The sequence below is a fragment of the Dermacentor albipictus genome, chromosome 1 (genome assembly GCF_038994185.2).
Source record: "Dermacentor albipictus isolate Rhodes 1998 colony chromosome 1, USDA_Dalb.pri_finalv2, whole genome shotgun sequence".
NCBI classification, from domain to species: domain Eukaryota; kingdom Metazoa; phylum Arthropoda; class Arachnida; order Ixodida; family Ixodidae; genus Dermacentor; species Dermacentor albipictus.
This window is the reverse complement of record NC_091821.1, coordinates 250,186,364-250,203,684: the sequence shown is the minus strand read 5'-3', so window position 1 is coordinate 250,203,684 and position 17,321 is coordinate 250,186,364. Positions and strand designations below refer to the sequence as shown.

General features: G+C 46.9%; 1 protein-coding gene across 1 annotated transcript in view; it reads right to left on the bottom strand.

Annotated features, from left to right (window-relative positions):
• Nop56 (Nop56 ribonucleoprotein) overlaps positions 1–17,321 on the bottom strand; it is a 45,903-nt gene that overhangs the window by 21,362 nt on the left and 7,220 nt on the right. The window contains exons 4-5 of the mRNA XM_065430384.1: positions 9,824–10,022; positions 2,173–2,360 (exon numbers count right to left, since the gene is read on the bottom strand). Of these exons, the coding sequence (XP_065286456.1) occupies positions 2,173–2,360; positions 9,824–10,022 (387 nt within the window). The remainder of the gene's footprint in view (positions 1–2,172; positions 2,361–9,823; positions 10,023–17,321) is intronic.

Below are 17,321 nucleotides of genomic sequence, written 5' to 3'. Positions count from 1 at the left end.
AAGTGTCAGCAACTGTTGGCAGCAATTCTCCAGGCTGTCAAGTGAAATGAAAGTGCACTAGACCGAACTTGTTAAGGATCACGGGTGCCACAAATATGATTTTGCGAATATCAAAATTTGCGAATACGAATCGAATACCTAGCTTCAAATATTGAATCGACTAATGATATGCACAAGCATTTATTAGCAAGGTGGGCTAATTGTTATGTTGGAACATCGCAATTGCATTGTTAATGTTAAAGAATTAGACTAGTATAGTAAGCTGTTAAACTAAAATATTCTACATTTTGCTCATGTTAGAAAATTTAGTCTTTCTCACTAGCTGTCCTAGCCAGCCTATGCCTTATTATACTGCATCAAATGCCCGACAACTCGGAGACATTTGATCTTGTGTCAGTCGTCACTCATTGCACTTGCTGTCAAGCAGTATGCTCGGAATAGGGAGTGGCAATGGAAAAATAAAGCAGGGGGAAAAAAAATTAAGTGCACTCTAGCCGTTCACAAACCCGTGGCCCTTGCTACTGAGAAGATTGCTTTCTCGCACAATTCAGAAGCTTATTAAAGGGACACTAAAGGTTAATATTAAGTCAACGTGGACTGTTGAAATACCATCCAAGAAACCTCGAAACGCTTGTTTCGTGTGAAGAAGAAACTTATTTTAAGAGAAAATGCGTTCTGAAGTGTCCGCACACCTCTAGCGCAGTTCAAATCGCCCGTCCTCCGATCAAGGAGTGATGACGTCATGGTCTCATAAAACGGCGGTACAGCTTTCCTGCGCAAAACGCAAACGCGCGGCCACAAACAGAGCCGACAGCTGCGCGAAAGCGGAGCTATGGTGGCTAGCGGAAGGGAAAGCGCGCAACGATAAGCTGTTTTTTTATTTTATGATGCCAACTTCGACGCTTGTTGCAATGGACGACCCTGATAACGACACATGGGCTCGCGATGCTGGGCTCGACTTCAGCGATTTAAGCACTGATGAATGCGACCTGCTGCTAGGGGCTCGCGCTGCCGGCGTCGTTGCGTACTACTACGACGACGGCCTGCTTTGAAAAGCACTCCACACGACTTCAGTAAGTCAGCGTTGAACTCGTAATCCTCTGGACAAAAGTGCAGCGAGCACACTACGTGTTTTTTCGGCTCTTTGCCAGCGCGCTGCGGCATAGGTACAGCACTTAACCACTTCGAACGGAGAGGCTCACTCGTTGGCACACAGTGATAAGTAGCGTTACATTCGCTGCTGCAACTGCCCTTGGCCAAGTTCCGTGGACCGTTCGCGCATCCCACGACACCACATGGACGTGTCATTCTTGCTGCTTGTTCCAAATTCAAGTTTCGCAAGCCAGCAGGACCACCGCAGCATGACGCGATAACGAAACATCTGAAACTCCAAAGCGCATGCGGCATAAAGTCAAGCGTGCAGAGTCAAGCGAAAACGAAACCTTTCGATCGCCCATACTACTCAAGGGTAACGTCAAAATGTTATTTTTTTCTTAGAATCGAAGTAGACAAGTAGCATTTTCTTCCGCCTTATAACCTAATGAAATGATCTTTTCAATACGAGAAGTTGAATACTACTGACATAAATTATGATGAGGAGAGCCTTCGTCATCGGGCTAGTACCGGAATGCCGCTGGGGGGTCTCAAATCGCGTCATGCATTTACCTCAATTTCTCGGTTACTAAAGCTCTGTTCACGATTATATTGACGCCTTAGACATTCTAGAGTATTGCTTTATCACCTTAACTTGACTTCATAGTAACCTTTAGTGTCCCTTTAGTGGCTAAGTGCTTTACAAGTGAAATTTAGCTAGCAGCACGAAATCGTAAAATTGAGCACAAAATTGCCCCAACATTCTTTGATAGAAACAAATGCTAAGAACCATATTTGCACCTGCACAGCCAGCAATATATTCGATTAGATTTGAATATCCGTATCCTATCGAATTAGAACATTTTCAAATCGAATACCATATATTACAAATATAATATTTAAACTTTTCTAATATTCACAAACCCTAATCACAAAGCATTCAGACTGCCTGTAGCAGATGACCGGTACCTCTCGTGTGCTACGCAGCTACATGATAAGGCAATTGTGAAGTCAATTTCAGAATTGCAAACAGCATGCTGGAAGCTGTCTTAATCACAATTTTTTTTGCCAAACACGCACCCATTGAAGCTCTTGCAGCATCAATGATAGCCTGGGCCTTTGCACTGTCCATGACCACTTCCTCAAGTGCTTCAAGGCTATCTTCAGTGAGTTCCTTCCGGTTCTTGATCAGCGAGGCTGTCTTGGCATAAGTGTAGTTGTCGGGGACAATCTTCACGAGTTCTGGAAAGTGGTACGAGTACCACTCCCTGCAAAAAACATGGATAACAAAAATATTGTTCACACCAACTCTAAACAACCTGCATGCACCTGATTATGCTTTACAGTATATAGAGTCGCTGACCGATAAATCAGACACCGATAATCCGGACATGCTCGGTAATTTAGAACAGCTTCGCAGCATTGCCAATGACCCCATAGCCTTAATGAGTAAAGACTACCGATATTTCGGACAATCGCCAGCTCTACATTCAATTATCTGGACTCCATCCGCGGCTGTAGCGTACGGCGACTCTGCCGCCATTATCTCCTCTTGCAACTTCGACGAGACATCAAATAGGCCTCCGAGATTACACGCTAGATGGTAACCCCTGATGCCTTGCCTTGGCCACAGCACTGACTTTCAGAGGTTTAACTGCAAATTCCAATCTTGGAGGCTTTGCCTGAATTGTGAGGTCGCTTTTTTTTTTCTACGCGGTCACACGAACATCGCTATCATCACATCCATTCTGGTACCACTGTGCATGGCCCACTTTTGTTTGTTGAATTTGCCTTCCAAAGAGCGTTCTGCCATTTTGTGCTTGTTTGTTTTGAATGCATTCCAGACAGTGCTCCACTGTATCCAAGGAGTCTTTCTCGTGAAGTTATCGGCAGTCCACGTGAAATGGCACCAACGGTGCCCTTGCAGTCTGACTCCAAACGAGCCTGGCTGCCGTAACTGAAGAGCCTGAACTGCCCCCGTTACACTTGAAGACTTTGCAGACGTTGACAGCGTGATGTCGTCATGTCCCGAACTCAATGATGACGAAACAACTGAGCAAGTTCTCCCATCAAACAGCGACTAACTCGGATGATGACGATGAGCTGTGTGCTCGGGAGCAATCACATCTGACTTGAGCCTTTGCAGTCCTTGCATCGGCATACAGAGACATCATAAAACTGGCAGAAATATAGGGGCTGTATTTTTTTAAACAATCCACATAGGCGATACTATCGCCATAGCCATGCCTCTGCCAACGTTGCACGCTGAATGGTTGTTTTAGCAAAACCAGAAAAGAAAATAGCAGCAGCTAGTAGTTCCAGTCTACGGCAATTTGACGCCACAGTGTTGTTGGGTGCTCGCAACACATATTGAGTAAACAAATGCGTCTATTTGCAGTCGGATGGTGGTGTAGTGTAGCAGAGACAAGAGCGCTGGTAACTTATAGTATATTTTGATCGCAGTTTACACAGATTTTCGCAGCGATATTTGTTAACTGTTGATTGGCGATTACATTGCATTGCCTTATGTAAGTGACACTTTTTGCTGACAGTGTCTTAGAACAGGAGGCAGCTGTTCCAAGACACGGCAAGAACGCGTTGCTCACGTGGTTGTTGGTGAAGCGTAGTAGAGACAAGTCAGACGATGCTACCCTGGTGGTGCAGAATGGCAGACCCAGACACAGTAACAGTGTGTCACTTTATAATATAAAAAATGTGCTTCATAGCGGCACGAGTTGTAGCTCTATTCATTAAAATAAAACATTGTACATTTTCTTTTTCAATTTATTTTACTTAATGTGGCCATAGACAACCGTAGTCAGCATGCAGAACCCCGTAATGCGGCCATTACAGTCAAACCCCGTTACAGCGAACACCACATTAACGAACAATTCAGATTAACGAACTTTTAAGAAATCCCATGCCGACTGCTTATAGTTTCAATGTAAAAATATTTCACTACTACGAACTTCAGAATAACGATCGTTATTTAATTTCCGTGTCATTTTAAAAACACCTCAGTACTACCGAAATGCGAGGATTCTTAGATTTCAGTGTATCCGTCACGGCAGTCTGAGCTCTAAGCTAGCAGACGACGCAGCGCGAAGAGCAGGCGCCTTGCAACTTGCTTCCCGCAAAAACCTGAGATGGCGCGGGAGAAGAAAGATGCGGGCGGGGACTTTTTTTTTTTTTCCCCCTTCTCCATTGCGGAGGCAACAACGCACCAGGTTTTGTGAGTGGAGAGGCGGGAGCATGGGCTCGTAAAACCTGAGACGGTGCGGCAGAAGGAAAAAAAAAGTTGTAATTAACGCTGAAGTGGGCCTTTTCTTTTTTTCCTGTTGCGGAGCCAACGCCGCATCTAGTTTTTCTTGCTTGTTCTCTCAGTTGTTCGTGCGCTGTCACCCGTATCAGGCCTGTCCATCTTGTTTTTCTTCTGTTGTGTTAGAAGTGCGTGCCGGCGTTCGCGTTGCCATGAGCTCAACAACTCTAACCACGGCGAAGAAGCGAAAGCAGTTTTCTTTGAGCGAGAAAGTAAACATTCTTCGTGAGACAGAAGATGGGAAGAAACAATCCGTTGTGGGTAAAGAACGTGGAGTGGCGCGGTCGACGAACACCACGATTCTCAAAGATTAAGGGAAAATCTTTAAGCACCAGCAAGAATCTCAGCTTGCCCCATCAAGGAAGCGACTGCGGCTCAGTGATTTCCAGAATATTGACGCAGCAGTGCTGACTTGGTTTAAGGGGGGACACCCCTCTTTGAAAAAAAATTTTTATTTGTGGATTGATTTCAATGAAACTTCTATGTTTCATTAAGTTTTATGCACTGATTCTAAATCTGCATTTATTTTTTCCATACAATAAACAGTTTTCAAAATATTTACAATATTATGTTTTTCATTTGGAGTTTGATAATTTCCCAAACAATTGATGCAATGATAAAATTTAGCATACCAAATTAATGTTTAACATCTAAGGAATGTAGTAAAACAAGAATGAGTCTCCTAGGCCAATTAGGTCGAAATCTAGGGGTTGCTAAACCCATTGCAGTAAAAGTTCCCTCACCTGCTTTATACACAGTATCTTTTTAAAAAATGTTTCTGACCAATATGCGCAGTGAAATTAGCCTTACTACATAGAGTAAGAGTTTCTGTTTTCAGGGAAAAAAAAATTACTGTGCTAGCACAAATACAAACAGAAATATGTTCACTCCAAAACTGCTTGTGTGTCAAAATTGTAGTTTTGAGAAAACGAAGAAAAACGGTTTCAAGCACCTTTATGAGAACGAAAGCACCTCAAATTACGAAAATGCACCTGGCCGTTACCAGGTGCATTGTCTGGCCGTTACCTGTTGCGAGCATCGCACGCCCGACAAGGATATTAATTTCAAACGGGTTGCATTTCTTTTCACTCTGTACCCGTCGCGAACTCCACTCAGTCGCTATCTCACCGCACCTCTCGCAGATGAGCATCAGTTTCACTGCGAGGCCGTACTCGCGATCTCCTGTCACCATCTCCGCGCGTCCTTGACAAGTCTGGCAGCGCATAAAGCCAAGGAGGGAGTTTATCGCACGCATGTCGACGGCAGTAAACGCTGTCTTACGTTCGTCTGTTACCGACGCTGCCGCGCCGCCGAGTTCCGTGAACTGCTCCATCTTTCGCGTCGTTGCTGCCGTCGACGCAAGCCGCTCGAGCGTAGCCTTTTCACGAGCGCTTGCCTCCCTTACGTCGCTGTCGGTCACAGTTTTCGAGTCAATTCTCACTCGGGCGGACACTTCAGACGCGTCGGGTGCGCTGTCCACCGATGCAACTTCCAGCGAGGCATTGTTTGGTTCTCCGCGGCAGGGCGGTTGCCCGTCCGTGCGTTGGTCGGCGAGTCTGGCGTCCGCAGGCGTGTTGGCTGCACTGTCCAGCGAAGCATCGTCCAGCGAAGCATTTTCTGCTTCTCCGCGACAATCGGGCGGCTGACGATCCGCAGAAGTGATGGGAGCACTGTTCAGCGATGCGTCGTCCAGCGATGCCTTGTTTGCTTCTCCGCGGCTATCATGCGGCTGCTCGTCTGCACTTGCTCCTCGTCGGTCGCTTACTTCAGACGGAAAAGAAGACGATTCCCCTACTTTCTTTTTTGTTTTCCTTCGTTTCCGGCCGAACATATACACGGAATGGTGCTTCTTCGGTCCCCCTGGCATAGTTCCGTGCAGTAGCGAGGACCCGCTCAAAATGGCGGCATGTGCAGCGCTCATGCCAGGGCAACCGGCCTAAGCCTATCAGATGGTGCCATTCGGGTCACGTGCTTTTACCGACCAATAAGAACGCGCGCTGAAGAAAACTTTGCGCTTGTTTTATTTTACTGCGGCTGGCACATGGTGGCTGGCCGAGAGAGGGTGGGAAGCCGGACGCGCGAGCTTTCAAACAAGACCAAGATGGCATAGGTGCGGCTTTTCGTTTTTGCGCGGCGCGCGGTCGTAACTAGCGCTGTTTGTCCTCAATTTAATTAAAGGGCGCTTTCAGAAACTACATTATTTTAAATCGACATTACGGCGCAATTACGCATCAGATTTAAATGGAAATTTGCTCAAAGGTGCAGAATTATGCCATGAATCCAAAAATGAAAAAATTGAAAATCGGGCTTTTTGACCGATTTTCGGTCCCAAAGAGCCGTGTCCCCCCTTAAAGACATGAGAGCACAGAATGTGCCCGTGTCAGGCCCAATGCTGCAGGAGAAGGTGCGGCAGTTCGCTGCAATTCTTGAGGTCACCGGCTTCGAAGCGTCTTCTGGCTGGCTCCACCGTTTTCGCCAACAAAACGGCGTAACCTGGCAGTCTGTCTGGCGAGGAGAAGGCAGCAGATGAAGCAGCAGCAGCCACGTGGAGGGAGGAAAGCTTCCACGAAATGGTCAAGTCTTACGCAGCAGCTGATGTTTTTAATGCAGACGAGACGGCCTGCTTTTATCAGCTGCTCCCGGACAAGACAATGCATTTTAAAGGAGAACAATGCAGAGGCGGCAAAAAGTCGAAGCTTTGCGTCACCGTGCTGTACTGCTGCAATGCAGATGGCACTGAAAAGTTGAAGCCTCTGGTGATCGGGAGGTTTTCGAAGCCGCGCTGCATGAAAAATGTAGTGTCGCTGCCGTGCCAGTATAGGACGAATCAGTGTGCCTGGATGACCCGCGAGCTCTTTACCGAGTGGCTGCTGACGGTAAACGAGAAGATGAGGAAGGAGGGGCGGCACATTTTGATGATTGTGCACAATTGCTCGGCGCACATTGTCAACATACGGCTCACGAATGTGCGGCTCGAGTATCTGCCGCCGAACTGCACATCAGTACTTCAGCCACTGGACCAAGGAATAATAAGGAGCGTGAAGTCGCACTTCCGGAAGCGCCTCATTCAGCGGCTGCTCATCAACCTGCGCCTGCAGCACTCGACAGCCATCAACGTCCGACAGGCTGCGGAAATGCTGACAGGCGCATGGTGGAGCGTCACGTCCAGCACCATCCAAAACTGCTGGAAGAAGGCCGGCCTGACTATCACAGATGGCCAACCACAAACCGATGAACCGGCAGCGGAGGACAGTTCGAGCGAGCTTTGGAGCAAGGTGGCCGAGCAGCTAGCCGTCAGTAATAATATATGGGGTTTTACGTTCCAAAACCACTTTCTGATTATGAGGCACGCCGTAGTGGGGGACTCCGGAAATTTTGACCACCTAGGGTTCTTTAACGTGCACCTAAATCTAAGTACACGGGTGTTTTCACATTTCGCCCCCATCGAAATGAGGCCGCCGTGGCCAGGATTCGATCCCGCGACCTCGTGCTCAGCAGCCTAACACCATAGCCACTGAGCAACCACGGCGGGTAGCTAGCCGTCGATCCTTCAGTCACATTTGACGACTATGTCCAGTGTGACGACGCGCCGTGGACCTCAGCGGAGCTTACCACTGATGACATACTGCAGAGCGTCCAGGGCACGGCAACTCAAGATGAGGAATGCAGCGACGACATGGGCGATGACATTACGGCAGCACCCGAAGACCGCGACGAGTCCGTGTCTGCCACAGATGCGTTGGACTACTTGCGAAAACTCCGCATATTTATAGCCAAAAGCGGCACAGCGACCGAAGGCGTGCATAAGAATGCGGACGGTCTAGAATCGTTCGTGCTGCAGAGTCTGTGCTGCGCCCGTCAGAAGACGATCACGGACTATTTCAAATAAATGTGCCTTGTCTGTCGATCACGTGTGCATTGTGTGAGAAACGAGTTCAAGGAGGCACTGTTTCAAAGGTAGGACGTTTACGTTACTGAAATGCTATTGTTATGGCTAATTTTTGGGCTTTCACCATAACGATCTTTCAGAATAACGAACATTTTCCCGCAGTCCCCTGAAGTTCGTTATACAGAGATTTCACTGTACACCCGAAAACACACCCAAGCTGGTCTGCACTAGCACGGTGCGTTCTCTCGTGCGTTGTGAAGTGTTCGAGAGTGCCTGCTGGTAGTGCATGCTGTCATCACGGGTAAGCAGCCAGTTGATTTCTTGAAGCTGACTTATCGTGGCAATGCTATCGCCACGGTGATACCAACGTATTGTTATACAGTCGTCGACTGATTTTCCGGACTCCAAAAATTCAGACATGCTCGATTATTCAATCTGCTTCGCGGCACCGCCATTCTCCCCATAGACCATAATGTATAACAACTGCCGAAGGTTCGGACACCTTGCAACCTCTCGTCCGATTTTTCAGACACTCCTTGAGCCAACTCGATCGAGAGCACCATGGTTCGACTAGCTGAGCGCCATTTTTCTTTTGAATGGAACCTCCTTGCTGCCCCACGAAGTGGCGCTACTGGAAATCCCCGCTCATCATCATCGTTTCTGCCTGTTTCGATAGAGTTGCTACAGCAGTTCCGGTCTCAGCTTAGTAAGCCACGCCAAGACAATCCAGCAGCTGATTTGTTTGTTTCGTCAAGCACGACGCTGCGAGTAAGCTACGTTTTTTGTTTGTGTGACTGGTCTCGGCGTGGTGGTGTTTGCTTTGTGTGCTGTGTCGAGGTTGCGGTGATCCAACGGGGCATACAGAAACATTGCGTCAAGTGTCTAATGGCGCTGACAGTTCTCGCGCAGACTGTGCTGGGGCATGCCGGCAAGCGGGTGCCGGGAGGCCTAGGATTTGTCGCCTTCCGATGTGCTCCCTACTGACGCCGGAAATGTTCTGCGGAGACCTGCGCAGCGGTTGCACTGCGATTCTGGACACCGTCTCATTTGACAGTTTCACAGGTGCTGACATGCTGTACTGACATGTGCAGAACTCGATGACTGCGAGATCAATCGTCAGGTTTTTGCTGCACTGCTGGACGACGACTCCGAGTTCGAAGATGACGCACCATGTGCTACACTGTTGTCGCATGCGAGCTAGTACAAGCAGTGACTGTGCTTTCAGCCGCCTATAGTGACCATACGACCCTCTCCGAGATTCAGGCTTATCTGATTGCGCGTAAACAGAACAGCATGCAACGACGCATTCTTTAAGCTTTAATGCCATTCCTATGTTCGTTTTCTACGGCGGACACATAGAAAGTGGCTTCAATGCAGAGACATTTTGAATGCCGCATATGAACAGTTGCTTGGTAAACACCTATGTGCACAGTGTGATAAAAAACCACTTTAAAGCTAGTTTTAAACCGAAAAATTATAAGAGAACAAATAAAGCCCCCACAAAGAATCAATGTATAACACACCTGACTCTCATGGCAAAGGTGTTAATGTCCTTGTCAAGCTGATCCAGAAGAGCAATGCTTTGAATGATCATGTTGTCAATGCGGTTGACATTAAACTTGACCTTGGAACGTGAGTAGCTGTGCCCCAATCCGAGCTGTGCTTTGGAAGAGGATACATCTGTGAGCCCTTTGACGAGCTTGTAGAAATGAAGCCGAACACCTGCAAGGCACCAAAATACATTGATCAGCAAAACTTCTTTCAAGGAGTACGTGCGCAGACTAGTATACAATCTGCCTTCATTTTTTTTTACTTCAACAGGTAGCTGTTTTTAATCACTTTGCAAGAACCCTGCTCCTTCAACAAGAAGCAATAAGCACAATGATCAGTTTGAAAAATTTCCCTAAAAACAAGAGTGGATTGTGTTTAATAAGGGGAGAGGTGGGTCCTAAAAAATTTTTTTCTTATTTTTGGGTGAATCTTTAATAAACTCCACTGTCTGGGGTAATTTTTCGTGCTGATTTCAGATCTGTAATTAGATTTTTGATAGCTGTAGCAGTTCAAAAAATATTGAGGTCTGAAGTCAAATTAATTTCAAACTCGTTACGGGGCTTTTTGATGATTCCGTCTTGCTAAACCAAAAACTAAACGCATGACACCATTGCTAAAGACCTACTGTAGGGGGTGATGCTATTTTTATTCATTTGGAAGCATTTTGCGGACAAGAAAACAATCTTGCATTTATTATGAACATTTTTTTTCTAATTAGCAGCGATTACTATACCTGAATGTAATTTTCATGACGGTGCAAGAGTAATAAAAATAGCATCACCCCCCAGATCATTTCAATACGAATAAAGTGATACCACCCTTGTCATTTTTGGCCAAAAACAACCCAGAAGAAACACCCGTAAGGCAGATTACAGTGTGCAAAAACATCGAACTGAAATAAATGCATTTGAAGTTTCAAACAAATGTAGCTTTTGCTGAAGTGAATCTACAGCAATACAAATGGCACCATTTTGAAGCTGTGTTTTGCAAGAATGGCCACACTAAATGTGTGACTGCGCACTCTCAAAATGATAGCACACTGGCCACTGAACTAGCACAACAAACTATTAGGCACCACGCTCTAAAAAGAGCGTGGTGCCTGGGTTTCAAACCGAAGTGTAGAACTATGTGTGGGCATGAATATAGTTCCAGTGTTGTACATGCAGGCTGCCTGATTGATAGCAGTCTCCATTACAATCAGTGAGGCACTTTTTTTTTCATTTGGTAGAATTGACCATGTTACTGAATGAAGGCTCCGAGTGTAAGTAGCCTTCAGGGTCATCTTCACCTGACAGTGGCTGTGGAACTTGGGACCAGAGAGCCAGTGATAGATATGCAGCTGCTAGGTGCTTTCCAGAATTTTACTTTTGTATGATGCCTTGATCACTTCTGCAGCCAGGTGTGTGCCAGCCCAAGGGGCCCAGTGAACAGAGCTCATGATGAGGTTCCTTTAATGAAGGGGTGGTATGATAGATATTGTTATGAGCTATCGTGACAATATGATAATAGAGTGAACGCGCAATGTGCATGGTTGCGAGTCCGAAGTGCCGATGTGCGAAATGCATAGCTGCAGATACAAGGAGCCGACGCGCGATGTGCTTAGTTGCGCAGTTCAAGGTGCCGTGCCGACGCGCGAAATGCCTAGTCGTGGGCTCGAGGACTCAACCCTCGATGCGCTTATTCGCACAGTCCGAATTGCCGACGCGCGAAATGCCTAGTTGCGGACTCGAGGAGTCGACACTTGACGCGCTCATTCGCGCAGTCCTACGTGCCGACGCGCGAAATTCCTAGCCGCGGGCTCGAGGAGCCGACACTCGATGCGCTGGTTCGCGCAGTCGGAGGCGCCGATGCACAAAATGATTAGGCGACGGTCCAAGAAGTCCGCACGTGATGTGCATGATCGCCGAGTCGGAGACTCCCTATGCGCGAAATGTTTAGCCGCGTTTCCGAGGATCGCGTGCGCGATACGAATTGTCACGAATTCGAAACACCGAGTGCTGAAAGGCTTAGCCGCATGTCCGAGGATTCCGCACGTGAATCTTGGTAGCGAAGTTCGCGTCGCCGATGCTCGGAATGCTTAGCCGCTAGTCTGAAACGTCCACAAGCGTAGGGATCAGCCACGCTACTGCGATGTCCAAGTAGCGCCCGTTTTAACACGTCGAGTGGAGACACCAAACTCGCGAGGTGCAAAGAGCCGAGCAGACGACGCGAGCGCCGGACCAATGGCGAACCGCGCTGGAGTCACGTGGCGGGCGCGGCCAATCGCAGACTCCGGCACGACCTTCAATCATTTGCTCTTTGTGCGCTTGTTTCTGTATGTCTTTTCATTAATTCCCGAGTGATTCAGAACTGTTTGCAAAGTGGCTCAAAAACATCTCCAGAGAAAATTTCGTCTTCAACAAGTCGGCATCGAGTGTGGTTTACAGCCAGCATTTCCTCGCGAGTGACTACGTTTCAGGGCGCCGCATCAGAAAACTTTTGCCTGGTGCTGTGCCAACCGTGTTCGATGAGTAGCCGTGCTACCTGGTGCCCAGTGAACTTTTCTTCTTTTTGTTTGGCGCTCTTCTCACTTCCACAGCGTTGTTCATGCCATTTTCTTTGATGAGAAGTTGTTGATCACTCGTGTACTAAACCGACTGAATCTGCAATAGATGTACATCAGTCGCGATGCTATAATAAGTAGAGTGTTTCAGCCAACTGATATGTTCTGAATGTAAAACATATTGAAGTTATGGATCTGAGCGCACCGCCTTGGACACCTTGAATTTAGCTGTGAATAAATTTGTTTTCGTTTCTCTGAATCCGTCCAGCGTCATGAATTCATGCTAAATCCGCTTTCGTGCAAAACAAAAACGGCAGCGCTTGAGATTTCAGGAGCTATATTTTATACGCTTCGGAATTCTTAGGAATCTGTCATATAAACGCTTCAGGTCGCTTATAATTCTAGACACTGGTTAAAACTTGTCAGTAGGCAAACTGGAGAGGCTGATAGATTTGTTTCTCTCCAAATTTAACGGGTAGGAAGTGTTGACGTGAGTGTACCAAAGCCTCATGCGACCATGCAGTCATACTTAGGACTTAACGTGAAATTTGACGTGACTTAACAAACTTAACGTGACGTGACTTACAAACTTAACGTGAAATTTGAAAACACCCTTATAAAACAAGTTCAGACACAAAAATTTCTCGGGGTTTGGTTTCAGCAAGACTTGAGCTGGTCAGTGCACGTTAGAAACCTAAGTGTAGATCTTGCCCGCACAGTTGGATGTCTATATAGGATATCTGCGCTCATACCGCTCTGGCTAAAAAAGAACATTTATTATTCACTTTTTATTCCAAATTAACCTATGGCTTAATGGTTTGGGGCACTACTACGCAATACAATTATACTAAACTAATTACTTTGCAGAAGAAAATTCTGTGCCGTTTTGAATCTTATTGTGGTAATGCAGAGGACTTAAGAACCGCTCCACTGTTTAGGAAACACGGCATCCTAAAGGCAGACCAGTTATATTATTTAAAAGCGCTGCAAGTAATCCATCAGAAGAAACTTTACGGAATTATGGACTCTGAAAATGCTGAATACCTTTTGAGGCACCGAAAACACCAAACACCAAAAATCCGAACAAATTATGGAAGGCAAACAGTGGCGTATCAAATACCTGCGATCTTAAACAAATTTGAAGGTAAGCTAAACTTTAAATGCAAACTAAAAGCATTTAAAAGACAACTTAGGGAGCTATTGTTATCTTGCCAATTTACCTATAGCCAAAATTGAAGTGTTTTTTATATCTTACTCTCTTCTCACAAAGGATACATAAAACTACATAACACAGAATGACTCTAGAAATTGCTCTTATCTTACTTTTGTGTCGTTTCAAGCAACATTATTCAGTTTCACTGACAATTATATTTTATTTGTATGTTTTTGTACATCAGCTGTTTGTGCCGATTCATTCAAGTAAATTGCTTAGCGTCCTATTATGTATCATTGCATTGTATCATTGTATCATTATGTATCATCCTATTATGTATCATTGTATGATTTGTTATGTGTCATTTGTGTGCAACAGTATATGCACTACGTTTGTGTACAGGTGTCAAATGCTGCGTTTCTTTTACTTTATTTCCTTTGTTTCTAAAATTTGTGTTGTATCTGTAACCGCTGTAGACTGTTTAGGGTCAGAGGCCTTGTCAGGCTCCATCAGCCTTTAGCTTCTGTCCCTGCATCAGGCTCTGCTTTCGTCTGATGCTGAAATAAAAGAAATAGAAATAAAAAGAGCACGCGATGGCGCGCGGTAGTTATTCTGTTGTTTATAACTCTTAGCTGTCAAATCGAAGAGGCTGATTGCGCGGTCTTTGCATAATGCATAGGGGTGAAATATCAGGACCTGACGGTTACCACTCATGCGGGACGGACTTGGAGCGGGCGCGCGTTCTCCTTCCGCGTGAACGGCGGTCGCAGCGGCGGAGCAGTGGGGCAGTGGCGACCCCACCGCGGTGCGGTGGGAGGCGGAAACAGACCCCATTGCGAAGGCCGTAAGAAGAGAAGCGCGCACACCCCTCGAGACCGGCCGTGGGAGGAGATCGCTGAAGCGGCAAATTTGAAGACGGAGAAATGCGCTTTCCAACGAGACCAAGATGGTGGCGCTCGGTCGCGCCGTTCCAGAGATATTGTGGCGTGAAAAACGCTGTTCTTTCTTGATTTTTGCAAGATTTTTCGCCACCTTGGCTAATGAAACAAATTTTTTAGAGCACTTCTAGGTGGTTTACAGGGATGATATTTGGGTATCAGATAGAAAAAGGGTTATAGAAACTGAAAATGTGATTTTCAAAAAAGCTTGGATGAAAAACACCTGGTGCTCAGCATAAAAGAAAAATTGGACATTGTTCGTGCCATCGAACATGGCACGAAGAATGCGCCAGCACATGACAGCTAGAGATCTACCGTTGACTACAGTGCGCAGCATTTGGAATGCGAAGTTGCTCGGCAGCACTGCTGCGATCGCAAAGAGATGTCGGCTACGAGGTTCGACTTTGCGCCCTTGTTGCCCCTGTTGTTGACAAAGTGTTGCCTAACAACAGTGATGAGGACATAGAATGTGACAGCATGGGCGATTCAGGCCCAACAGTGGCAGAAGCTGCGCGTTACGTCAGCCTCATGAATGCAGTTGTTGCGACGAGAACAGCAACCTGCAGTGAAAAAGGCACCCCGCAACTTCTGCAGCGCTACCAACAAGGAAACTGCCATGCGAGTGTTTGCCTAGAAGTGGGGGCTGGTTGAAAAGCTGGCTAACAGCGTCAGTATGAGGCCACTGTCGTCGCTGCTAGGCCACCGCAGCATCGAACGAAAATACAGTAACAGCTCATTAATTCGGACTTCTAGGGACCGTAAATTATGTCCGAATTGACCGAATTACCGAGCGGATAACAAAAACAAATGCACGACTTTCATCAACAAACCTTCATTGCGCAAAGTAATCGAGGATGCTCGTCTGCTTTCACACAGAAACCCATGCGAATACTATTTTTCGAAGTCCTTCCAGGTGCTTAGCAGCTCGCATGCTGTCTGCAGTGTTCCAACAAAATTCTTCCAACACAGCGAGAGCCTCCACTGCTTCCTTCACAGTGTGAGGGGGCCGAGGGTGTTCCTCCCCCTCCTCAGAATCTTCGCCGTGCAGCACATCCCTGAAAATTTCTTCTTCGGTAAGCGAGCCGGCTGTAACAACGCCGTCATCAATGCCGACGTAATCAGAGAGTGTCACCGCATCCGGCAGAACTCCTCCAAAATCCTCGCAGTGATCTCTATTGTTGTCTAGCGACACTTCAGCCACTGCATCATCGCCAGGCTCACGCACAACGAAGCCTCTGTGTCTAAAACAGTTGGCGACATGCGCAGGCGTGTTGTGCCAAACGTAGGCAAAAATGTTGACCGCGGTCAAAAGATTCATGTCGTACTGTTGCCGAATTCATGGCACAGTACAATACGTTCCAGCACGCGCCTGCGGTATTTGGTCTTGACATAGTGAATTGGTCCTTGGTCCATCGGTTGGAGGGCCAATATTGTGTTCGGCGGCAAGAAAACTTTTACAATGTCCAGTCCGGCGACATTGTTATGCGCAGTACAATTGTCCAGCACCATTCACACTTTGCGGACAACTGTCGGTCTAACTTCTGCATCCAGCCTCGAAAAATTTCCGTCATCCAGGCCTTTTTATTCGCTCGGTATTCCACCTGCAAAGCACGCATGTTCTTAAAGCACCGTGGCTTTTGCGACTTTTCAATGACGACAAGCGGCAAGCGCTCTGTTCCTGTCATATTGGCTACTAAAAGAATGGTGACGCATTCCTTGGATCTTTTGCCACCGATGCACGGATCTCCTTTCACGGTCACAGTCATGTCTAGCAAAGCCTTAAAGAAAAGTGCTGTTTCATCAGCATTAAAGATATCATTTGGATTGTAGGCGGCAATGTGTTCGAGCAGCTGAGCATTCCTCCAGTTGTTAGCAACGTCATCGTTCACAGCACCTCTTTCGCCGCACACAGTCTTAAAAACGAGGCCATGTCGCTCTCTGAAGCACGCACACCACCCTTCCGATGCTTTGAATGCGTCGATATGCATCATCAGTGCAATGCACTCGGCTTGCGCCACGATGAGGGGTCCACTCAATGGCAGGTTTGCATTACGCGAGTCGACCACCCACCGAAGCAAAGCCTCTTCCAACTCTGGATGAGCTGCTGTTCGCAGATGCTTTCAAACGCCTGAAGAATCTGTTCTTCATTTTTCACACACGTGCTCAAGGTACTTCTTTTCACATCGTACTTCATGGCTTCTTGTAGAGAGAGCCCGTCCTTCAGGGCCCACAAAATTTTTACCTTGGTAGCCAAGTCCTTGGCCTCGTATTTCGGCCGCTTCGCCGGCGTTGCCATCGGCGGAGAATGCAGTGACACGGGCGCACAACAGAAAAGCACCAATAAAGTTAAATAACTGAGCTGCGCTAAATCCAGCGGTCCTCGGCAAAACGGCAGGCAAGGATGTTGCGCACCGCCAGCAACAAAGCGACAAAATGGCTCCATTGATAACGCAGACACATGCTAAAACAAGGAAAAGCGCCCATCCAGCCACTTGATGTCATGGGCGATGCTGCGTTTGGGTATCACTTTTGTGCCGCGTTTGCCGTATTTTCGTTTTCGAGCCTCGATGGCTGCCAGAAATCGTCTGAATTATCCGAGGTGGGCTGGAATCCATCCGAATTAACGAGAGTTTCGTCCCATAGACTCCTATATATATTTGTAATGACCAAGCGCGAAGGTCAAATTATTGGATTTTCCGAATCAACGGAAGTCGAATTAACGAGCTTAAACTGTAACGCTTTTGTAGCGCCAAGTGAATAAATACTGCATGTTTTTGCCCTTTCACTGTACCCTCTCCGAGTTCCATTTTAGATAGGTAAGTGGGCGATGTCATGCT